This window comes from Ochlerotatus camptorhynchus, unplaced genomic scaffold (genome assembly GCF_037179485.1).
Source record: "Ochlerotatus camptorhynchus isolate MF236.1 unplaced genomic scaffold, CSIRO-AGI_Acam_v1.1 ptg000251l, whole genome shotgun sequence".
NCBI lineage: Eukaryota > Metazoa > Arthropoda > Insecta > Diptera > Culicidae > Ochlerotatus > Ochlerotatus camptorhynchus.
The window spans coordinates 2,809,077-2,835,337 of record NW_027040741.1 but is presented as its reverse complement, the minus strand read 5'-3'; the positions used below and the strand labels follow the sequence as shown (position 1 = coordinate 2,835,337).

General features: G+C 37.1%; 2 protein-coding genes across 3 annotated transcripts in view; one reads left to right on the top strand and one right to left on the bottom strand.

The window, feature by feature from the left end:
* The window catches only part of Atg16 (Autophagy-related 16), a 229,278-nt gene that overhangs the window by 140,974 nt on the left and 62,043 nt on the right, over nt 1-26,261 (bottom strand). The window lies entirely within an intron of this gene.
* neo (neyo) overlaps nt 1-26,261 on the top strand; it is a 107,771-nt gene that overhangs the window by 50,329 nt on the left and 31,181 nt on the right. The window contains exons 2-3 of the mRNA XM_065226468.1: nt 1,990-2,346; nt 11,859-12,019. Coding sequence (XP_065082540.1) covers nt 1,997-2,346; nt 11,859-12,019 — 511 coding nt within the window. The 5' untranslated portion in view covers nt 1,990-1,996. The remainder of the gene's footprint in view (nt 1-1,989; nt 2,347-11,858; nt 12,020-26,261) is intronic.

The window sequence follows — 26,261 nt, the reverse complement described above, 5'->3', positions numbered from 1 at the left end:
GGTGTTCTTATGAATAAATATTTGTTAAATATAATTTGCTTTTGGAACTCCTATTTACGCAAGTGGCCAAGATTCTCATTAAATCGCTGGATATATAGATGATAAATTTGCGGATGATAAATGAGTTGAGTTTGTTTTCCAGATCACACGGCAGCAGACTTTTGTTTTTAATAATTGTAGAGTGATAGAACCATTCGTGTATATTTTCAAAAGAATAATTTTACGGTATGCGCCCCCAGAAAACGATAATTACGTTGATTTATATTTTAGCATAAATAAGCAAATCATTTAATTTTGAATAACTTGACTGAAGATTGCAAACCTCCAGCTGTTGATCGAGAAAATTATTACTAAAAGATTTGTATCAGTATCTTAACAGACGGAATGAATTTTCCTCCATAAATTCCTCTTTTCAGTAGAGTGACCTCCCACCAGAATAACTTCTAATGGGCATTTAGCAAACATAAATTGGCAAATACACATATTTACACTATTTATAAGCCACTTTATGTTGCTTGCCAGAACTAACGAGCTGGAGCTAGACACACTCGGTAGTCATCTGAAATGGTTCTGCCATGTTCCACCTATGCGAAAACAGAAAACACACGACACCACCAACTGCGGAAGACCAGATGTATCAAGTTACCATTTAATAAACCAACGAGTTCCACGCTAAAGAAACCAGAAGCTGCACCCAGCCTTGGAGAGCATATGTTATATCACCCAGCGGACATCGATTTTACATATTTCTGGTGTCCTTCGCTATTAAAGGGAAAACGATGAGACAGAATTGAAGAACATTAGACCAGCCGACTGACCGTAGAGCAAACGTGTATCCATAAGCTCATTTGTTCTTGAAAAGCTGGCAGAAGATCTTGTCGACAGACCACTTACCCACATGGATGCACACACCCACTGGGATCATTCCTTCTATGCTATGGTCAATTGGCTTTGCAAATGACTCGAAGGAAGCGAAAAAATGAAAAATAAATTGCTTGCATCCAGAACGACCCAGAGCAGCGGGTGGTAGTCCACCGCTCGATCGAATGGGCGCTCCAAGGACGGAAACAATACTAAGCTACTGCCACAGATAACGAACCCCTAATTGAAGATGACTACTGCCTCTTTTGGGTAACAACAGCGGCAACGAACGGTTCTTGTTGGAATTCACTTATGCACATAAATATTTCCTCTCTGCTCACTTCTCATATTCAATGTCAAAAGTTTATCCCTAATAGCTACTTGTAACATCTCGGGAAATTTGTTATTCTGCTTGTATTTCTCTTTTTACTGTCTGCCTCCTAAAACAGAAAATTCCAAAGGGGATCTCAAAGCCGCCCTAAACATGGATGCATAGAATGTACAAACAAGATCTAATAATATGATTTAATTTCTCTACATTAAAACAAACAGCTTTTATGCCATCTCACGGGCGACGCGAGATGTGGGCCTATCTATTTCGCAAAGGGTTAGCATATGCAGACCTTTTCGAACCTATTCATAATTAATATACCGACCTCGTTATTGGATGGGCACATCCGCTAAGGAAAACCGCAAACGGACGGGCCCCAGGAAGATGAAAGGTTCAATATTCCCGTTTTAGGATCCCACTTTCTCGCTAATGCTGCTGTTGTCGCTGTGGCTGATGGAGCTCATTTATCCCACCTTCAGAGTACGTTGCTTTTATGGTTTGCTTCCTATCGGCAAGAAGGAAAGGTTCTCACGACTGTCCCCTTGCCACGGCATTTGATGGTGGGCGATTAACCGGCAACAAGCGTTTCTCTCTCTGTGTCTGTCGTAGGGCCCTTGACAATTGCAAACCGATGAATCATCCCAATAAATTATCAACATCTTGATCGTACCGACGCTCCATCATAATTACAAACTAATGTGTCATTCGTGTGTTCGACCCATTCTAGTTGACAAATTTAGAGAATGATTGATGCATCACAACTAACACTGCTATTTTCCTCTTCTTTTCTTCCACAGAGCCACAATGCTTCCAAGATCGTTACATTCGACCTTCCTAGCTTGCCTACTGCTAGCGTCTGCGCTTAGTATAGAAGGTGCCAAGCGACGATCCCGACTTGATTTACCAATTTCGAAACCAGCGGATGCTCCGCTAGAGGATAACATTGCCACTGCCTCCGGATCGGATCCAACTTATGAACGAGCGGAATCAGTGGCCGTGGTTGCCACCAATGCCGCACCGACGGCATCCTCCACTGAAACCGAAACTTCCAACAGCTCTGGTAGCGGAAGTTCAGAAAACAGCTCCCAGATGGTCGACGAGTACACCGACGAAGACTGTGATCCGGACTTTGTGGCGTTTGAGCTGGTGACGGGGTAAGCTGTTTTACCTAATGAGCTGTACTATTACTATTGATTCTGGTGCGAATTCTGGACATTAGAAGGAAAACATTCCCACCCAATCGTTATGCATTTGCAAAACGTGGCTCCATATAAAGGCGCTAACAGAATTGCTGAAATACAATATATTAAATTTGAATGTGTTTATGATTGTGTGTATCTATTTTCATGATCCGAGAGAAAAATGTCAACAGTTCTAAGGTTGAAACAGTCTCAACATTTGGTAATTTCAAGAATGAAAATAAGAAGCCTATTGAAAAATTTATTTTGAAAAATACATTCACCTTTTCGAAACTGATGGAATGATAAATGTATATGCAATAGGTCATTTATTATATATAGGTAGCTTTTACCTATTGAAACATTTCTGTCGAGGAATGTCGCTGCAGCTTTCGATAGTGTGCCATAAACGCCTTATTATTATTATTTGTGATCGTTCAAAATATGCGTCAAATGTTATCGACAATTTGCGATCTCAGGAAAATAAACTGTTAGAAAATTTACATTTCGACAACAAAATCTCAATACTTCGAGCGTTCTTTCAAACAAAGGGTAATTCAGTTAACTTGGAACACAATAAGAAAAGCCTTAATAGTTCAATGCAAGCTATGCGATTACTTAATACATTTTTATTTAAAAATTCAACAACAATCAGTTGCGAATTTTTGCAATGTAGGTATACGAAAAATGACAGCTGATTTACCTACAATTGTTCTTCTTTGCTACTCCAGGATCTTATTAAGAAGCTTCTTTTTGAATCTTCTATAGAAGCTTATTTTAGAAGGTTTTTCTTTGCAATCATCTTTAAGAAGCTTCTATACGCTTGCCAATCGCTCCGCTCTTCTAAAGAGCTTAAACACACGATTCTGGTCGTGTAAATCTGTAGCAACTAAAAACCATTTTCTCAAAATTTATTGTTCACAATTAATTAAATTCTTAATAAACTCTACCTGATAAAAAAAAATGGAGCACTTTCGATTGTTTCTTAATGCTAAATCGGTAACGCTTTATTTTAAACAGCTTTATTAATGAATACTAAGCTTTCGGATCAGCAAGATCTTTATCGCAATGTTTAACCGATATGTGCGTGACGGGGTACCCGGGTAGCCAGCAAAAAAAAACCCATCACGCACATAAGGGTTAAACAATAACTTGAAAAAGTGTCTCTTGAGCGGTCTTCACGAAAACATGTACCATGTTGAGCTAGTGTACAAAAATCAAAGCGAATGTCAGCTTGAACTTACGTGCAATTTTGTATACAGGTACATTTCATGCAGTACACTCGGGTGTATCGATGTTCGCAAGTGTATTCGCAGATGTATGTACACGGGTGCATTGCACACGGGCATGCTCGGCATGCACAGTTGTACACCCAAACTGCTCATTTGCTAATAACTTTTCACTCAGTTGTTAAAATTTGTTTTTCTTTAAAATAATTCATAGATTAGGATCATAGTTAACTATAAATATGCAAAGAGTAGGTAAATCTTAACATTTGAATCAACACCAATGAGTTGCAATGTGCAATGTTATTAGCAAATGAGCAGTTCGTGACCAAAACTGTGTATGCCAAGCATGCACACGGGTTTGTACACGGAGCAAAATTATAAAATTATAGAATAACAAAAAAACGCGGCGGACCGGGACTCCACGGGATCACGAAACTTGTGATCATCATGTCTGCGTCTTGACCACACGTCTATTAAATGCACGGGTAACGAAAACGTTAAAAGCATATATGAAGAGCTCATAGTAGGTAAGGAAACTAATGCGTCTGCCTTTTATGCATGCCGTCTCCCATATGAGTACAAGCGGAAGAGTGTACATGGATGTAAACTTTTTAACTGTACTTGAGTACAAATGGACTTGTACATATTCGAACATAGCAAGCTAAGAACAAGTGAGTGCAGACTGCTCATGAGTCACCTCTAATAAAATTAGGATTATTTTTCCAACAAAGTTGTATCTTAAATTTTCTTACAAGTACAACTATGAAGCTTTCCTTCAGAGCAAAAACGTAGATGTTCCAGCAATAGTTGTATACCTATAGTTACAGTATGGGGGTTTTGCCGGAGTAGTGAGGAAAATCGGGATAAGATAATTTGTCATTAGTAGCTCTCCTAAAATAAAATATTTGCATATTTCAATTTATGTTTGAAATTAGCCTAAACATGACAGAAAACAATTAATTTTCCATAAAATGTTCACTCCTATAGTTGCGGTAGTGTTCCTATAATCGTGGAATACATAAGAAACCAATGCATTTCACTATTATAAGATTTAAGGTTAGCAACTACCACAACTACTAGAACAGTGTTCCTATTGATAGAGGACGAGTTTTCTAAAAAATGTATGCAATTTATTTACAGTGTAATATTTTCTAGCAAAATACAGGTACACTGAAGTCTTTTTTTACACGGTTTTTTTTTACGCGGTTTTTTTTACACGGTTTTTTTTACACGGTTTTCCACGATTTACACGGTACGTTTTTAACGATTTCTCGACAACGATACAACCTATCGACTTGATTCCAATCACATTATCCGTTTCAAGCTATTTGTAATTGAATGGCATACGTAAAAAAAATCACAATTTTTGGTGTAAATACAGAAATTTTTAAAATATGTCTATATGGACCATATCATGCTTTAATTACAAATGGCATCAAAATCCGATTTTTTAAAAACATTTAAGCATGCGAAAAATCAAAATCTCGTAGGTTTTTTTTTACACGGACCGTATCCCCCGTGTAAAAAAAGACCTGAGTGTATTTATTTTTAAATAAATAATTTGCCCCCGTTCAACTACTGGCTCACCCACCCTTTAATAAATGGACGAGAACGGAAATCACGGGTATCTCTATGAGCACCTGTGGTTGTAGCTCCATTATTGTTAACATCAGCTGTGATTGATCAGAGAACCAATAGATAGCGCATGGATTTCCCTAAGTAGTATCTATAAAACCTAAAATGGATTATGCACAGCCAGATTTTAACCAATAAGTTCAAATTTGAGAGGACGATCAGTTCATAAACTATAAACAAATTACTGAAAATCAGCAAATTTTATACAATATTTTACACTATATTTTGCTGGAAAAATGATCCTTTATCGTGATGGGTACTCCGACGAATAATTTTGCCTGGATCATTATTGAGGATTGTTGATTGTTGATTAAACTCATTTGAGCCAAACGTTATTCTATGGGTTGTTGGACAATTTAACAATTGGTGTAGCAAATTAAAGAATTAAATTCATCTTTAGAATCAAAAACGACGACTACAACAGAAACAAAATATTACTTCTGTACAAAGATGCTTGACCGCATAACATTTGGACAGATATTTTTTGATCATGTTTGCTGAGCTTCTCGTTAAAAAAGGGGTTGCTAGCTGATTTTCTGCAAATCATGAGTATCCTAATCTTGTTCCAAGAAATAGCTATGATTTTCAAACCTGCGGTTTAATATGTTTAATTTCACGTTATATTCCGGAATTATGACAATCTTTCCGGTTTTTCCATTTACATTTGACCCATTCCATGAAGTTCTTTACAGCGACTATTCAACCATATTTCTTATTTTCTGTGTTGCTATTACTTTAAATTGAGGTGCTTAGACAGTGCTTGTAAAACATGTTTGAACTTATCTGAGTTTTATCAAGACGTTTTAAACTACCGAAAAAATTCTATGAAAACAGAGTTATAGTTGAAAAAATTCTCGGGTCGTCGACTCAATGAAGAAAACCAAATTCCCTGATATTCCCTGATTGAATTTCCAGTAATTTTCAAACAAATTCCAGTTGTAGTGTCTACATGGTTTTGTCAACACGATCTCATCAGCTATTACTTTCCTCAGATATGTATTACCCAACAAAAAGTTCTAGCTGCAGACCAGCTTATACAGACACAAATTAGAAGCATAACGTCATTTTACGGTTGTATCAGCTATTCTGCAGCCAAAATTGTTAATTGGGAAGTGCTTTTTGGACATTTTTTTTTCATTTAATACCACAAGGACCTCTAACCCATGAAGAGTGGTCGAGAACAATCTCAAATTGAATAAAGCGTTCGATACATTTTATAGAATGCAAATAAGATGAAAATCGCGTGTTGCCAAAAACGGGAAGGCATCACATTTTTCTAAATTCACAAATTGTAATCGCGATAAGCGCCAGGTAATCAGTTCAATTGATGATTAATAGCGAAGGAAACTGCAACCTTCTCGATATCAATCTACAAACAAGTCTTGCTTAATGTTCAACAAGTTTGCTCGATTTAATCCATGATATGAGAAGAGATCTTTGGCATGGCGATTTTCTCACCCTTAAAAGCAGTGTTGAAAATATTCACCAAAACTCACTATGAGTCGCGAACTTTTTGAACTTCGTGAAATATCGTGAACTTTTTCAACCCGTCTTAGAAGTTCTTTTCTGACTGTTTCTGAACACACCGATAGGGGCAGACATTCAACCAGTTCTCCTATATCTTACATATGAAACACTTGTCTTTAATCCCTTGAGCACAATTTGAGACCCAGCACCGCAAGAAAATTATTCCGGTTAGAACGCTTAACCAAACGCTAATTTGCGGAAAGATTCCTATGGTGGAAAATCGTAAAAACAGCGCCTTCACCATTCACTGAGAAACTAATTTTCCGAGCTAATCAGATTTACAATGAAGACAATATAGCCACTCTATGCTGTCGAGGCAATGCTTGTCTACGTTTCTTTGAATCATATTGCCATCATAAAAGTGCTACTTCAAGCATCAAAGACAAAAATCCACCCAAGGAAGAACATTATTCTAAATTTTCATTTAATTTATTCTCTGAGCTAATCAGGCTGTTCGGAACACAATAAGGAACAGGAACTACATGTGTTCAGAAAAAAACATCCTTCTCTTTTAGCTCTTTACTGAAAAGCGCTCCAATGCGCCCAAAGGATCTAAGTCAGACGCAATTAGATGTAACATCTACTAAGAGACCAACACATACCTATTTGGAGGTTAAATTTTGCAACAACTAATAATGTCTATTGTCTACGGAAATGGGTTTTTATTAATCCTCAGGATCTCAGTTCAACTCAGGAATGTGTCAACACCCAGCTGAATTTATATTTATTAATTATTTATATATTAATTAGGCGCAAAATCATATAATCAATTTTTGAGTAATTCTAGCTCAACTTGCAAAAATGCAACATCAAGCTTTGAACAACCACAAATTCGCAACTCTATTTAAACTTTAATATGAACAACTGCAAACTTCAACTACACCGAGTAATCAAGTTGTTTGAAACTGGCAAACTTTGTGATTAAGAAATGTTTCCCTGAATTTGAATGAAATTCCCTGAGATTCCCTGATTTTCCAGGTCCAAAAATTAATTCCCTGATATTCCCTGATTTTCCAGGGTTTTCCTGGTAGTCGACACCCTGATTCTATTTTAACGTCGCGTTATCACGTCACGGACTATTTACTTCTAGTTTCATTTATTAGTGACTATATTATAACTGTTTATTGGAAGCAATCACAGGCCGAAAATTTGCGTATCACGTAACCTAGAAAGAGTCGTTAAGGTGTTTCCATATGGACCGTCATGATGGCTGATATGCCCTATCACTTCAAGATTTCTAGAGCACAAGCAAACGCAGTGCAGCAAACGTGGAGTTACAGTTTCATTGTTGGTTGTTTAGTAAGAACTGATATTTGTGCTCTTGAAATTTTGAGATGATAATGAGATAAATCAGAAAGGAGGTTTCCACAGAGATTCACCTTGAGCATAAAACCAAATGCGACTGAGTCGAAGAGGAATAGGAAAATAACCGAAATAAACTAGCTAGATATCATAGGATTGTTGTTTTAGGACACAAAGGCAAAGTTCGGTGTTAATTTGTATCGAGATATTTGAATTCTTTTGTTTAAAAGCAGTTTCATGGTCATGAATGCTGAAGAGGCCTTTTAAATGTTTACCGTTATTGCAAATAGACTATGCTTGTAGCATATTTTAAGATTTTTTTTTTTCGAAGGAAGATTTTGTCTATCTTTTTGCTGGACCGCGATATATACATTTTAGTGAATTGATGTTTAGGAAATTTAAATTTAAATACAGAATTTGGCAATTCTATGGTAAATGAGCAAATAAACTATCTTAATCCTCTCCAATTTGGATGAAAGTTTTTACATGTCATTTTTACATGAGAAATCATGTATTTTGGATAGGACAAGAGACCATCAAGACGAATATTTCAAAAGGGCGAATGTGTTTTCACATACCATTTAAAAAATCATACCTCCAAAGCCTATATTGAAATTTTGTCTATGAAGAAGTCGCTAGGAATTGATTGGGAAATTTAGGAAAAACACACTCAAAGAAAATTGTTTTGTTCATTGAAATTAAAATAGCTGTACGGATTATTATGAATACGGAAATTTAAAAGCTAGAAAATTAAAACCATCAAACTTAAATTTTACGATCATACGCCGTTTTATTATACTCCACAAATAGCGATAGATTTTTAACAATGTGCACATTGCGACATTTACGCCTATTTAGACTAACTCAAATAAACGATTATCATAGTCAAATTTTGCACATCATTTCACTGTGCCAAATGTACGCAAGCTAGGTTCATTTTTACATGGTGGGTTTAAATACTGACAGTTAATATTGACACCCTAAAAGAAAAGATGACCTTGTTATGCGGCAAATTGTTACTGTGATAATTGTCGAGTCGAGTTGATGCATTTCGCAGCAAAATGATGATCGACACTTTACACAATTATCATAGGAGTCTAAACGTTCATGAAAAGGACAATAACATTACTCATAATTTTTTCTGTGACTTCAAAAATATTTGGGTGACATTAGATCATTTTTTTTTTCAATTTATATGTGAAAACACATTTGCCTTTTTGAAATAATAATCTATAGATTAAAAATGGTCTTTTGACCTGTCACCTGAAGACATGATTGTTCTAAAAAAACTTTTTACAGGAAACCGAAGCGTGCAACCTCTAAAGATTATTTAGAGAATAATCATGCTATTCTTTCAGACCGTCAAGTATAATTTAAGATAATTTTTTTGGGCGCCCTAATGGGTGGTGATTACGATTTTTCCTGGATTATGAATATTGTTCGCCGTCCGAAATCCCAACAAATCCCAATTACCTCAGCTGGAATTGAACCCAGACAGCAGTTACACTTTCCACTCAACCACTGGCCCCGTCAACATTTGTCTATGTTTTAAAAACCTTCGCTATTCACTTAGAACTCTTTACAGGATATTTTAGTAATTTGCTCAACGTTTTCCTTAAACTATTCTACAATTCCCCTTTAAAAAAATGAGATTCTCTCTGATATTAGATTAACTTTATAACAGTCCAATGATTCTCTTCTTGGAATTCATCCTAAGATTATCATTGAATTTTTAATGATTCTCCGAATAACTTGCCACTGCTTCCTATCATAATTCTACCCAAAACTCCTATTCAATTGCCTTCTGAAATGTCTTGAATATCTGCTCTGAATTATGATGAAGTTCTCTGGAATTCTTCTAATTATTCACTTCACCGAATTTCTTAGAAATTTTCTCAGATTCCGTGGGAATTATAACCTAAAAATTCGCTTCCCGTGGTATTCTTCTCGAGATTTCCTTGCAATTTTCTATAGAATACATTTGGAATTATCGGCGACTTAGGAATTATCCCCAGAATTAATTAGGATTAACATAATTAGTTTTGTTTGCCACATCGCAGTAATTTCAGAACCGCTGAACACACATCACAGTGGATGCACTACAATCATGTCGAAAATTTGATGTAATTTTTATGACCACATAAATAAACAAATGCAGTAAAAGCAGCGTAATGTCAGTTCATGCATTATATTAATGATAATTTTGTCCTTTTTAGCAAGTAATATTACACCATATTTTGGACATGATTGTAGTGCATCCACTTTGACGTGATATCAAAATTATTTTTTTGCTGTGCAGCTCGGCAATGAGTTTTACTGAGATCTCAGCAAAAACGACGTGTGGTTGCTGAGTTTCGGGAAACTTTTCGCTGAAAATGCGCTGGGTTGTTCTATTGTAATGCATAAAGTGAATTTTTTTATGCCTGGCGCTGATAGGAACACGCTGGATTTAAATATTGGAAACAAAATTCAGAAAAACGTGCTTTTGATGTAATTATTTACGTCATGCTGGTAAGCATATTAAAAAAAAAATTATTCGATCTTTGTGCAGTCTGAGACATCTAATATTGATGCTCTAAATCAATGTTGGGTGTTCTTCTATGTTAACTGGCACCGGAGGAAAAAATGATTACAAGTTATTTCGAACTTCCAAAGCAACGGATCAACGTGATTCCTCCGTTAATTAAAGTTAAAACAGCGTGTACTGTGTGAACGTGTTCCCTTTAGGGGGTGTATTATACTGCCGCTCAACGCAGGTCGGTCCCATTTGCATTTTTGTCAAAACTGATTTCTTCAAAGGAGATGATAGCAAATTACCCATATTTTCATAATATTAGATGAACTCATCAGCTTTGTTCTAAGAAATTTTTGAAAAACAGCCAATCGGGTTGTCCAATCACATAATGGTGGCAATGGTGAAAAGCAAACTTTAAACGCATTTTTCTTGGCTTGCTGATTTGTGCTATGAAACGGACTTGCCATGAGCGGCACTATACCTGTTTACCTAGGCCCTCATGGTGCTTAATTAATTCCGATGTAGGGGCACACTAGATATTGTTGATTAAAGGAGTATTGGGCTTAGTAGCGCTTAAAGGATTGTCCTAATTTGAAATCACTATGCAAAAAAAATCTATAAAATCACATCGACAAAACTGCTTTGCATGTGTTTACGTAGAAGCAACGTTGAATAAGCGTTGCTTAATGAATTACTTCTTGAATAGTATTGAATTTAAGCTTTGAGAAGCTGTCCACAAACAACATAGACTAATTAGGCGCGGAGGCGTTGACTACATATATTTAAAAAAAAATATCTGCGACTATCAAACGGGGTCCAAAATATTTGAAAATTTGTCAACGTGGTTTGTGGCAGTTTCTAAGGTAAATGAATATTTTTGATGTCAAAAAATGAAATGAGACAAAACAATACGATCGTATTTTTACACTGTTACCAGCATGGTGATTTCTGCAACAGATATCGATAATAAAAAAATATTAAACGGTCTTTTATGTCGTCTGCAGAAAAAAAAATTAAAATCAATAAATTTTTAATAGATTGTACTTGAAAATTGTCCTAATTACTGTGCAATAAGATAAGACTGACTCTAATATTTGTGCAACCTGTCTAATTTAATAACTTAAAATCATATTATGATACTTTAAACTTACTCGCAGCAGCATTTACCAAATAATACAAACGTGGCTCCCTCCATCTCTAGAAATCGCAACTTACCTAAAAAGATAACCAAAACACAATTCATTAAAAATTTATACTTTTTCTCTTTTTTTAACATACAGCTATGTCTTCTCAGCACCAAACAAGCTACTCGACTCCGTCCCCGGAACGCTTATGCTAACCGACTGTCTGGAAGCTTGTCAAAGCAATGATTCATGTGCCTCCGTCAACTACGAAACTGGACTCTGTGTGCTGTTCTCTTCCAATTCTGACAAATTGCCAGGTAATTTACTTCTCACTCCCTTTCCCTATGCAAACGTAGCAAAAGTTCAATCATCAATCAGTACTGCTGTTAGCTGCTAGTGTAACGTAAAGGTAGCTATTACTGCAGCAACATTTCATTGTTGTCAAAGAGGAAGAAAAGCTCAGCATATTTCAACGAGGAGAATGAACATCCCCCCTACAACTAAGCACAGTTTCTTCAAAACGACCATGCCATAAAATGAGTTTTGGTGGCGCTATTTCATTATTCAATCATCTACTTCGCTTTACTTTCAAATGACGCCGATTCGTTCAGCCCCCGTTCCTGAGAAGGGAAAATATCACGATACAAAAACTAGATGATTGATTTAAATTTTGTGCGATCGATCGCTCTTCGCTTCCAAATGGGAGTCTAATCAAAGTGTTCACTCAAATACAAAGTGTGATACGATTGATCTCACTTATTGAATGCCGACCTGCTGCGTGGGGTCCACCGTTTCTAAGGTCGCCGCCAAAAGACCGAACCGATCTAGCTTGATACAAGGGGCGCGTGTAGGAAATCGATAATGAGGATAAATGATGTCAGGAGCGGGTTAAAGATACATTTTTCTCTCATCGTCGTTTGTTCGGTGCATGCAACCGTCGCCAGGTTGTCTACACAGCGGAACGAAATGCAATGGAACGACTCAAGCGACCGTTGCTTTTGATTTTATCGTTGTTTTTTTTTTTCAAAGCATAAAAACGAAACTGTTCCTGCATGCAGTCTGGTACATAAAACGTTTCGCCACGGTCCCACAATACTATCGCTGGGCTGACTTTTAAATCGTAAAATAATTAGAGATACGGCGCGCGCTCAAGAGATTTTATAGCGCTTCCACCGTTGCTGACCACCCATCTGACAGTTGAGGAAGTTCTGTGAGGGGTTTCCCATCGGGGATAAAACTCCTACTCAGTCTGACCTTTGATTTCTGGCAGCAATTACAAGTACTAAAGGCAGCAAACTGTACCAGATAATTAAAATCGTTTTCCAATTACGGTATCACAATCCTTAGAAAGATGGCTCTAAAAAGGAACTTATGCTTAGGGCTCTAGCGTGAAAATAGATGGAATATCCGATGGGTATTGTAAACAACGGATGATACCAGCAGAAGCGGAGGGTACCGAAGCGAGATGTCAATAAAAATCAGAGCAAATTGAAAATCGAACCACTTTATGTTCTACCTCCATGGATTAATTGATAATAAATACCATGCTTCAAGAAAATATAAATTAAGTTAATCACGATTCCTCTCTTCATAAAATGAGACATCGCACATCAAGATCGAGAAATGCATTATATAATTCACCACTTCATGATTTATTTCTAAAGGCCTGATTAATTTCTTCATACTTGAGCCCATGGAAAAGCTATCTAAATAAAAACATGATAGGACAAAAGGTGTTCAATTAAAGATTGTATCGATTAGTTACATGAAAATTAGGCTAATCGTTCAAAATGTTACTGAAAATTGTAGCATTTCATGCATGATATTAAGATGACAACAAAAGCAAACTTACAATCGCAAGTTTTTTTTTACCTCATTTTAAACAGATACTAGGGTGTCTGAAAATTAGTCGAACATATCTGTTTGGATCAACATTCGCCATGAAAAAACTCCAATAATATAATGTATGAGGTTTTTTGCTTTACCTTATTGTTTATTCGTGCGTTGATATGACTGGTTGACAAATGTTTTCAATAATACTCAAGTTTAACAATCTAATGAATTCCTTTGTCATGACAGAACGTGATGTGATTATTGTTACTTGTGCCGCGGAAATCTAAAAAATATATTCACTCTACCGATTACATATTATTGCTTATCCAAATTCATTTAAATCAGCTAGAAATATTTTTCTCCAACCCATATGAGAATAAATCTTACGAGTGCGTAATTCCGCATGGAACTAGTGAGAGAATTTGATTTCTCATTCTCACATGATGGCCACGATATTTACTAGCTCTACCGTAGAGTCTTCAAGGTATTTGAGTGTAAATAACAAACAATTGGGAAAAAAATAATTGATTCGCCTTTTCACAATATAATTCGTCAAATTCACCTTCTTGCTATATAAGGTGGATGAGGGCTAATATAATGCTTAAACGTACTGAATTGGCTTTATATTCCAAAAAGGCGAATTAACAGGTGTATTGATCTGGGTTGTGCTACACTTACTGAGAGAAGTATAAACAGTATTTTTACCAGAACAAACCCAGCACCAGTATTGGGTTTGGGATGGAAAACAATATATCTGTCACAATTCCAATGCCAAGGGCAGAGAAGTTGGATAAACATTTTTCAATGGTTTCTTCATTACGCAGATAATTAATAATCCCAAAACACTTTATGCAATATAAGACTGACATACTGCTAATATAGGGCTTCCTAAACTGCGTTTTTACATAGGGAGATCTTGACTTTCCAGAGCCGTAACCTATTATTTGCATGAAAAATAATTATAAAATTTAATAATTAAAGTTTATCTTGATGCAATATTTTTAAACCAATCAATGTAGGAATGTGAGGACCCAAACTAACTATTGGTGAAAAACCCCCTATATACATGTAAATGGTTTAAGCCGCCGGCAAATGGCTTGTAACTAAATTAATTTTACACTCTGTTCCCAATCAAAGCTGACCACCGTGGAGTTCAAACGGAAACTTTTCCAATTTTTTCAGCCTGTATAACGTGCACTCCACCAGAGAATTATCATCACATAATACAAGACCCCGAAACAATTTTTCATGAACTCGCAAAGTTTTTCTATCATCGCACAGAGCACTTCATGCTGCATCTGTACATTAATTCATGAAAGTCGGTCTCTCAACACAACCACGTGCGGAGCCCAACCAACCAATTTCTCTGTCGACTGCCGACACATCCTAGATTGCTGAACACAAAATTTTGGGAAGCCTTTGGTTTTCCCAGGTGTCAATAATGGATTGTATTGTCTTATTTATGACAGTGAAGTTGGTTAAGGGAACTAATAGTGACCTCATGCGAGCCGCATTCTCCAGTGAGGTAATAAATATGGGAAAGTCGGAGGTCGTGATCAGCCCAAGACGTGACACAGTTTTACACCAACGGGCCACCTTGCACAGGCATCCAGATTGAAGGGGATGCCCACATAACTCATTCACGTGCTGCAGATGGTCTTCGCCAGGAGTGCCGCTGCTAAGCCGCACACGTTAGTCAGACAAGTGTAGCCATTATTGTTCCCGATACGTTTTATTTATTAATCGACATGCCTGCTGATAGGATTCGTTCCGGCTTAGGGTCCATTCTTTCTCTCCGACAACCGTGTGCGGTACAGTATTAGGAATAAAAAATAACCGCCCATCAAACTCATAAATTTAATATTATATTTCGATCGATGATTTCTTCTCGGTACCGGTCGACGAAGCAGGCGTTTTGGTGGTAGTTTGGTACATTTCTCCTTTGCACTCAAACAGCGTGGAACATCCTTCCGCTCAGTTGCTGTACGGGTTATTTCGATCGCGATCTCTACTACTGCTTCGCCGTTCCGATCGAGGCCCCATCAGAAAGGGCTGAACAAACAAATTCCTGCAGCAATAAGTCTTACATGATGATTTTAGGCTTATGGAGACGCAGCATACACCTACAACCCTGCATCCCAGATCACGCGAGAAACATATGAACAGGCGGTAAACAAACAGTCATAATAAAACTGTATCTAATATCGCAACAACAACAACACACACACAAAACATTTCTTCGGTAAAAGAAAAAAACGCCCGTAGCTCCGATGTGGCAGCGCCACTGCGAGACTGCCGGACCTGACCTGCAGCAGTACGGCAGCTGGTCTCGAACGGGCAAACAGCAAAAAAGCTTGCAAACTTCAAAGTCGTGCTTATCTTGGGGAGAGCTCAAACGTGCTATAAATTATTACGCGCGCATGTCTGCTTCTTCCCTTATGAGGCGGTGTGAATCTCGATCGAACTTTTTTCTCCATGCAATTCGAAGCAAAATGGTGATCGTCGGAGGTCAGCGTATCGGTGGCGTACGAGTTGTACAATGTGTATTGAAACTTACGAAAATCGAAATCAACCGTATTGACTCTTTTGCTTTCATGCAGTGATTTATGAGGGTCTTTCAACGTGGATAAGTTATAGGTGTCGTGTGTACGAAGCGAACTTCCCAATTTCACGATCAGCTGTTCCATGTTAGCACTTAACTCGGAACACTGGTACCAAGACTGTCCGGATTGCGCCCAGTCATACAACTTTCACTAATCAACGCATTAACTTAATGTCTTGATGAAAAGATGCCATTATACATAGTCAACATTGTAGCAAAGAAAATTGCATCATTAGAAAATTCTACAGCCCGAGAAAGTGGACAAAGGTCCACAACGACTAACGTTAATGGGCAGAAATACCTCCTCGTGATTCATCAGATTGCTCTTTACGGTACCGCCACGTCCGGGGAGAATCCGGAACAGTGCATCTTTCCTATATATCCATTTGTCGGCACTAATCATCCCTACAGCAAATAAGTCTCACATCCCCCGCCTATTGCCTCCTGTTGGGAAGAACACCCTGACTACAAGTACCACTCAATTCGCTACATGAACCTAGTTCCCACTGTCTGTCATTCCACATATCATTGATTGGAATTGCAGCAGTTACTACCGCTGCATTCGACCCACTCGTCGAGTGATTTTCAAAAGGAGAGAGAAAGCCCGCAAAATTAATTAATATTTCGTAATGCATCATTCGTTCAACACCACGCAGGTTCGCAAAGACTAGCTATCATCACCTATTTTCCACTCCATTGTCCCTCAAGTCTAACAACAACCAAAAGGCGACGAAAGGGACTCAGCACTAAAAATACGCCAATAGCGCAATGCTGCTACCAACTCCAAATGGTCAGATCTCAGAAAAGAGTAGCGCTTGAAGATCTTGGGAAAACACGATTTTATCATTATCTCTGTGTCTCTCTCGGTTGGAATTTCAGCTTCAGTTCTCCGGTTTTGGACGGGAAGCGCAGACGGCGGAATGTCGCTTGGGTCGCCGTCATTTTGCCTCCGTCGTGAGAGTCACACAAGAGCAAACAGGGCCATTCAGAACGCCGAACCACCTACCACCGTCTCCTATGACGCCCTTAGGCTCTTCCTAGAAAATCCCACTAGATGCAACATCAGAGAACGTTCACCCTCGCGCGACATCGCGTCACATAACCCGAAAGACATCCGAACCTAGCAAAGCTGAAGAACTGAATTGAAATGTTATTCCCATTTTACTGTCATGCATCTATCTATGTCTCTCTCTCTCTATCTCTCTTCGGCAGGGAATCGCGCAAGATTCTTCGTCGTTAACTCTTTCTAATTCGTGATACAAAAGTAGATGTACATAAATAAAAATTGGAGTAACTCCTTTCACACTCACCATACAACTACCATTCTCTCCCTCCGCTGGTAAACTGCTCGTGATTGTGCATATATAGCGAATTCCCATCAGTTTTCAATCGACAGCGACTGCAGCACCACAAAAACCACCTCCCCCACCACCGCCGCCTTTTAGCAGAAGATGAATGATGAGAAGATTCGCAATTTGGTGCACCACTCGTGATGCACTTCTGCACGCTTAAATACGGGAATTTCTCCCAATATTTGTTTTACCTACGCCTATTGCCGACGTGAGGTAAAATGCTCTAATTTCAAATCATTCTACTGCACAAAGTTCACCGACTGATTTATGACGAGGTGGGAATTACTTTCAAACCCCATTTACAGCCTGTAAAAGATCTACCTGTTGTTACCATTGCACCATGAATTATTAATTTCCTGGCACTCGCCAGTGTACATCAACCGTGTTTACATTGCCAGGGACGGGTAAATCGTGGACACCTCCAGGGCTGCAAATAATCATCATCACGACGCAGCCGCAACATTCAGATCGCATAGACCGCATAGACCGCATAGATTCTCTGTTGCACTAAATCAAACAGCAATAACAGCAAATGGCCATTTCTGCCGATTGATACCTCAACCGATTGGTTATGACTTTCACGTTTCGAACCCTATGAGAGCAGGGGAAATTGTTGTGTGGGAGTATCCTGGCGATATCTCAATTACTTCAAGGCGATGGCGATTGCTAATCAACGCTGAACCTATCATGGATCGCCGATGCTAGAGGACCGGAACACCTCAATTTGTGCAGAGAGCGTTGTCTTGTCGTCGCACTGCCGGAGGTGCCGATTTGACGCTATCGATTGAGATTTATTAAGACTTATAGTTATGAAAAATAACTTCATTAAATTCGATTTCCGAGATTGCGTTGCGCTAGGGGAGTCTATGGTGTAAGAAATCTATCCGACATTAATTTAATATGGAGAGTAAGTTCAAAGCGAATGTGAAAAGATGGGCATTGGTACAATAAGGAATAATCCGCAGGGTTCGTGGTTGTATTAGAATTGATATCATTCCATAAATTGACGCTGATATACGATGATATATGTTGGCATAGAATGGCCTTCAATTGTTTCGAAGTGGAAATTTAAATAAGGTACAAGTCTACAGGCCATACTTCAAGTCTCCGCGTACATCGTACGGGTTAGGCAAAAGATGTGCGTCTAACTTTAAAAAAAAACTGTCGCATTAATGGCCCTTCGCTCATTTTCAACTTCTATTCAATTTTCATACTGCCGTACTCTAACGGAACTATCCACATACTCTCTTCTAAAGATCATTCTCTAGCTAATAAATTATTACACTAAAGCTTCGTGTTAGCATTTCCAACCAACTCTGATACTTGTCATGTTTACCTTACTTAAAAAGAAAACGATCCAAATCATCTTTATTATAGAGACTTTTAGCCGTAGACTGGTTAGTACTTAACACTTCAAACTAGAGAATAATTACGGGGGTGTTAACAATGTTTCGGCCGTTTTCAAACTGCTTTAAAAAAAATTAAGTTTAAATGAGTACTTTTAACTCTGTCTTAGCTAAATTTTATTTTATTTTATTTATTTGTCGTCAATCAGTGTAGACCGTTTTACAATAGTGCTGTTGCCTTACATGCTATTTTAAAACATACGTTTTATTTGAAATTGTCAGCAAATGTAGACTGCATATACAAATATCTAAAAAAATAAAAATTGTTTTAAACTTAACGAGATGAAATCCTAGAAGTTAGTGTTCTCCTTACTGTATCTTTAGACATCGTTAGATCTATATGCTCACAATAATTATTATACACTCTCATCATTCTATTAATTGGTCCATTTTTACCATAATTCGTTCTGTGAGGTGACAGTTGAAATACATTTCGAGTTCTTAACATGCGTGATGGTACGTAAAAATTTAATCTTGCTAATATTTTTTCTGAATTTACGCGTTGTGAGATAATATCATTGACAAAGGAAATCATGGAAATTTCTCTTCGTTTTTTAAGTGTTTCAATGTTTATCAACATGCAACGGGACTCATAAGAAGGCAGGGGAAAAGAGGTCCAGCCTAGTTTCCTAAGAGCAAATAACAAAAACTGTTTTTGAACTGATTCCATACGATTTATATAAGTTTCATGGTATGGAGCCCAAACCACACTGCAGTATTCGAGAATTGATCTCACGTAAGCTATATAAAGTGTTTTGATGGTATATGGGTCTTTAAAATGGTAACTAAATCTTTTTATGAATCCCAACATATTATTTGCTTTGTGAATTGTGGTATTCACATGATCTACAAATGTCAACTTCGAGTCAAGAATTACTCCTAAGTCCCTAATTTTATCGCACCTTACAACCAGCTGGTTTCCTAGAGTACATGTAAAATCTAGAGTAGTGTTTTTTCTGGAATATGATATAATATTGCATTTTTTAACATTAATATCCAGCAGACTTTTAACGCACCAGTTGTAGAAAACATCAATTTCATTTTTAAAATGTAGCAAATCAGAATTGTCAAAGATTTCCATGTACAGTTTCATATCGTCAGCATATATGAGCACATTTAAACGATTTAACACAAACTTCACATCATCCACAAATAAAATAAATAATAAAGGACCTAAATGAGATCCCTGTGGAACTCCCGAGGTAACATTAACTGGCGAAGATATTTTTCCTTTAAAGCGGACCATCTGTGTTCTTTCTGTCAAGTATGATCCAATCCATTTTAAAAGTGTACTTGTCATACCTAAACGTTTTAATTTAAAAAGAAGTAAGGGAATGTCTACTCTGTCAAAGGCCTTACTAAAGTCAGTGTATAAGGTTTCAACGGTATTACCTCTATCCATTGCTTCAATAGAAAAGTTTACAAATTCCAACAGATTAGTAGACGTTGACCGACCTTTAAAAAAACCATGTTGATTATTTGAAATGCGATGCTTAACCTGGTTAAATATTTTCTGGTTAACAATTGCTTCAAACATTTTAGGAATGCATGACATAATTGCAATACCTCTATAGTTTTTAATATCTGACCGTTTGCCAGATTTAAATATTGGAACTAAAAATGATTTTTTCCAAATTTTTGGAAAATCACCTGTTTTGAGAGATAAATTGTAAAGCCAAAACAATGGTTTAACCAAACTTGTTGCTATTTTTTTCAATAAAAATGGAGGTATTTCATCAGGATTAGATCATTTAGATGGATCAATAGGAAAACAAGGATGATAAATTCTCGGAAATACAATGCAGTGCAATGAAATACCAGCGCAGACCTTTTGATACCATCTATTGACTATTAATTTTAACTAGTCAATACAAAGCAATTTAAAAATTCACAATACAAACTATACAAACTAGTCAACAAAAGCAATTTTAAAATTCAGCTCAATGTCAAGTTCTAAAATTTTACGATAACTCAAATAATCACTGCTCTATTAGCATATGCACTGATTAGTTGAACATGTTTAAAATATTTTCAGTGCAGGAATTTATGATTAAAGACTACCATTATTTCAAAACAAGTATACCTAGTATCTAACTTTTCAGCAGGTGCTTCAATAAAAATTGTATAAAAGAATTTTGAGATGCGTTGTCGAAATTTCAACTCAATTGATCTACTTATTCCTTATGATGCAAGCAATATGTGCTGCAAAGACACCAAAACACTTTGACGAACGTGCACTTTTATCATACTTTTTGCATTTTTGGGGCAGTCCAGTTTCAGATGCAGTCAACAATATATCGAACGATAATGTACAACACCCGGCTGAGAGATTCATTTTGAATCATTCTCAATTGAGTGTATCGCTCACCTGCTTTGTCTGCTGTTCGTATCTTCAGAGATTCTCTAGGTGCCAGTGTATCAGAAAGCAGAAACGGAACGGGAGAGCGCGAATGATCATAACTTACTGTTTGGCAGTTTTCACTCTCTCCTCGGTGAGAAGAAGAGCGTTGCCAGGTCATTTTCAGAAAAATCTGGACCAATTAAAATAAAAAATCTGGAAAAACTCTGGAATGCTTCAAAAAGTCCTGTTTTTAGCATAATGCTATTGAAATCAAAGTGATGTGCCAATTACATGTTTAAATAAATATGAATTGCATATTCAAATAAATTATATAAAGCAAATAACTTGTTAGCATTGCTAAATCATCGAAAAGTTGAAAAGTATTGACACAGTGTGCCCAAAAAGTTTAAATATCCAATACGCAGCAGTTCAAAAATACAATTAGATGTGGGTAAAATACTGCAGAAAATATTTTTAGAATTGTTTTTTTAAACCGAAACTTTTTTTAAAAAAATGAGAATTAAGCAAATTTGAGGTGATGGATTTTTTTTAATAGTCAATGTAGTCCTTGCTATTTTATGCAGTTCCAAAATATAAAGATTTTATTAGTTCTAAATAATTATAATATTACTCTGAGGTTGATAAGATCTACAATTTAATTCTTGCCATCATACAACACGCAACACCGTATAGACCTGTAGGCAATTTTATTTTGAAGCAAAATTCACCTGGCTGAATACGGGTAACTCCATTATTCGCATGACCATTGCGAATAATCTTATGCTACAGAATAATTTTATTATATTACTAAAATGAAAGTCTGATAGCGTCATTTTTCAAGTATCAGGATCTTGCAATGATTATGAATTCCGGAATTACTATTTTTCTTGGGTCCCAGATCATGAAAATTTTTGTTAGTCCGAATTTACTTGGAACTCTTCACAGGATATCTTCGCCCTTTTTATTGAGTTCCATTTAAATGATCCTAGAATTTCATCATACTAATTTTCTGGATTCCCCCAAATAATATTGATAATATCCAAACTTTTTTAGTAAAATTCTAAAAGTTCATAGCATTACCTCTGGTAATCTCTTATAAATTACTCTCCAATTCCACAATTTCCTCAAACTGGTAATAATTCCCAAGAATTGGCATAATTGTGTGCCCATTTTTCCCTATGAAATTCTTAAAATATTTATAATAATTTCCATGGTGCACTCTTCAGAATGACCGTCACACTCTTCTCAGACCTATCCGATAATTCTCTTTGAAATACTTTGTAGGTAAGGTCAGAATTATTTTGAAATCCTCTAGTATTTCAGCAAAATGGCATTGAAAGTCTCCCAGAAATTGAGCATAATTCCGTTAAAATGTCTTAAAATGTTATTAAAATGAATCTCCATAGAAACATTGGACAGAGTTCCATTGAAATTACTCTAACGATTCGTATCAGCATACTACTTAAGATACATCATTAATTTTTTCTATGATTTCTCTTCCGGATTGTATTTCCTACATTCACAAAATCTCCATGCAATTGTCATCAGAGTTGACAAGACAATTCACATCGTCTTCAACCAGAGGTAGCACAGACTGAATATTTACCACTAGACAACGGACAACACACCACACCAAGTAAACCAGTAGGCAGGGTTGCTTCCACTCACTTGCTATAAAGGGATGTTTTACGGAATTGTGAAGTCACTGGATGTTGTAGTGATGGTTAGTAGATGTAAGTTGTAGGAAGGAATTGTAAAGTGTGTGTTTGACACATAGAACCTTTCAATATTGCTTTCAGAGCGTCGCAATCGGCGATTTTACGATTCGTGAGCGCTCACTCTGAGTGAACGCTCACGAATCGTAAAATCGCTGATTGTGGCACTTTGAAAGCGAAGTTGACAAGTTTTGTGAGTCAGACACATATTTTACAACCTATTCTTGCTACTTACGAGTACATCATATATTATCACATTATATCATCTGATAATTTCATAATTCCGAAAATCATTGTTTTATAGCAAGTTAGTGGAAGCAACCCCTGCCAGTAGGGGAATTTTCAGGTTGCCATAATTTGCACCGGCTGGAGCGGGAATCGAACCCTCACTTCGCGGCACTTACAGTACGCCTGAATGACGGGTGACGCCACACGACCACGAAGCCCACAAAAATGGATGGAACTCTACTCAGGATTATCTTGAAGTTCTCCTTTGATTTCACAAGGAATTCGCTTCACACTTCACTGTGAACTATTTTCAGAATTGTCTTAAACTTTTTTTTTTTTAAAAGGGTAAATCAATTGCAGTGATATTTTTTAAAGCAACATTTTTTAAAAATCTGGGGAAATCTGGAACATATTTAAAAAATCTGGAAACATACGTGGTCTGTATGTGTATCTGGCAAGATGACTAAAAATCTGGAAAATCCAGATAAATCTGGAATACTGGCAACGCTGGAAGAACAGCACAAATGTGCTTCCATCAAGATCACACCGGAGCGCCGTCGTCGATTTTATAAAAATAGATCAACGAAAAAGCGTTACGTAAGGCGGGTATTCGTTTGCCTAAGACGCTTGTGAATAGGACGCATTTATGAGAGCAATTTATATGTGATTTATGTTTGATTTCTTTACTTTTCAAAATAATTGATACTAAAAATTAATAAATCATCTGCATTTGACATATTAAAAAAAAACATCTCAAGATACTGCTTGCAAAATTTAGCTTAGCAACAATTCAACACTGATCTTCAAAAAGGAAACAAATTAAAGCGTAAACGTACACAATGACTTTTTTCACAATATTCCTGAGAATGAAAACCCAGCATAAATGTATAAGAAATGATTTCCTTTATACCATGAAATATAAGACGTGTGAATAGGTTTTATTTTTCGAGAAATTTGTATTTTCTACACAATTTCTACCCTCTCTCAGCAATACCTTGCAGTTACTATCAGGCTCTGGAACAGAGCTAGTTCTTTTTGTAGTGCAGTAACTGCCATCAACTCGCAGTAAAACTGAGTCAAAATAGCCGGGTTAAAGTAACATGTGCTTGTTGAAAGATAAAAAATTGGGTTTGGTCAACCGCAGCTGACTTTTCTTCGAAAACCGATCGATCGACAACACAGGAAGTTTCTAACATGGAAAATTATTTACGAACTGGAACTTTTAACCACGGGTAAAATTTAATTCAGCAATTGTGACACTACACCTATTCCCGTAGTCTCACAAAAAAACCTCACTGCTCGACAGATAACTTGATTCGCTTTCGAGTGAGGTAACTGTTGCAGTGTTCTTTTCGCCTCCTCTTTGCTTAAAATAAGAAGAATTTGGCTTTTGTATGTATATCAACATAAGTGAACCTTGATAAAAGTAGGGAATTTATGAATCAAATTTATAGAAGCATGCAGTACCATAACTGCATCCAAATGTTTTGTCTATGGAAAAGTTCCAATATTGGACTGAGTCCATCACTAAAAAGCTCTATTTTTTCTGCGAAAAATATGCGAATTGAATGATAAAAATCACATTTTTTTTTAATTCAGTGTGACGGTGCCGGTGGTTGTCCAACATCTAGCAACAACGAGCACAGTTCAACATCAAAACGATAGCACATCGAAATCAAATTTTCAAAAGCTTCGAATCAATATGAAAAGTGCTCATTTTTTATAACAACCGGATCATCAAGTGGCGCCGGTGGTATAGTGATAAGCGTGATGGCCTCTCATCCCAGTCGGCGCTGCCGGGATGTTTTGAGGCATAACATCTCTGATCACTGAAGTAAAGTCGTTGATCCCCGGTTCCAAAGTTGTTGGGTCGATAGGTAGGTTCCAGGTGGAGGAGCAGCCTCCCTGGCGTCGGTGGCATTGGTACTCAGTACGGAAAACAAGATCGACGGAAAACAAATCAAGGAAAAAAAACCGGATCATCGACTCACCAGAGTTCAATAACTTTTTCTTTGTTCTCAGATCGAAAATATTAAGAATTCAGAATGAACTTTTAAAAATGAACATTAAAATAAATCTACGCATTCAGGTCAGGAATGTTTCAGATGTCTGCATTCGCTTCCGTAAAGTATATTTGCATCCGCATTGTAGCATGTTGTTTTGTCATGCGGATGTTTGGAAAATATTGTAGTTCATTCTGCGTTAAAGAGAGAACCTTCACAAGGTTTAACTGATCCGATGAACCGTTGAAACCCGGTTGTGAGCCGTTTACCTAAGTGCTCCGTTTTACACCTCTCTACTGTATATACCAAAAACACAACGCTTCACTGTAGACTTGCATCGTCTAATGGATATACTTAGGATACTTTAGGCTACTTTAGGGACACTCACTTTTTTATATTTATCTATATTTTAGCCTCACGTTGAGAAGAAATCACGGAACTTTACGATCAATTTGAAAGGGCAGCTTTCTGAAGCAATGAATTAATCACGGCCGAAAAGAAAATAACACTTACTGATCGTAATCAAATTATCACATCAATCACCTTCTATTAAGCTCCGTTCACAATGATCGATCCCCAAAGTAGAACAATCCGCTCGTAACACTTTAGAGGGCTAATTCTTTTAGTGCGTCCTCGAAACAGCGAGCCATAGTTGCTTTTACCTCTACTGAGGTAGGAGTTCATAAATGCAAAATAAAAGATAATGAAACGACTGATTAAAGGTTCCCGTTGAGAACCCAGCGCAATTGCTCCCCCTCCTCTAATTTGCTCGCTAATGGAACTCTCCCTGCCTCTCCTGCACCACACTCTAGTAGACCTAGTCCATGTACGTCGTTGAAGGCTAACCATCAGAGCCAGCCTCAGCGTCAAGAATCAATAATAATCTGCAATTACCAGCCTACTCAACAATCTTCAACCAATCCAGCATCCACAAAGATCCATCGAATGAATAATTGCTGCAGCAGCTGCGGTTGCTACTACATTGAAGTAAAAGTTCCCCCGGTTGCCATTCCCGAAAGCCTTTGCTAAAAGTTTGAGTGACTTGGAAGATTCCACCGCTGCACACCCCGGTACTCGGT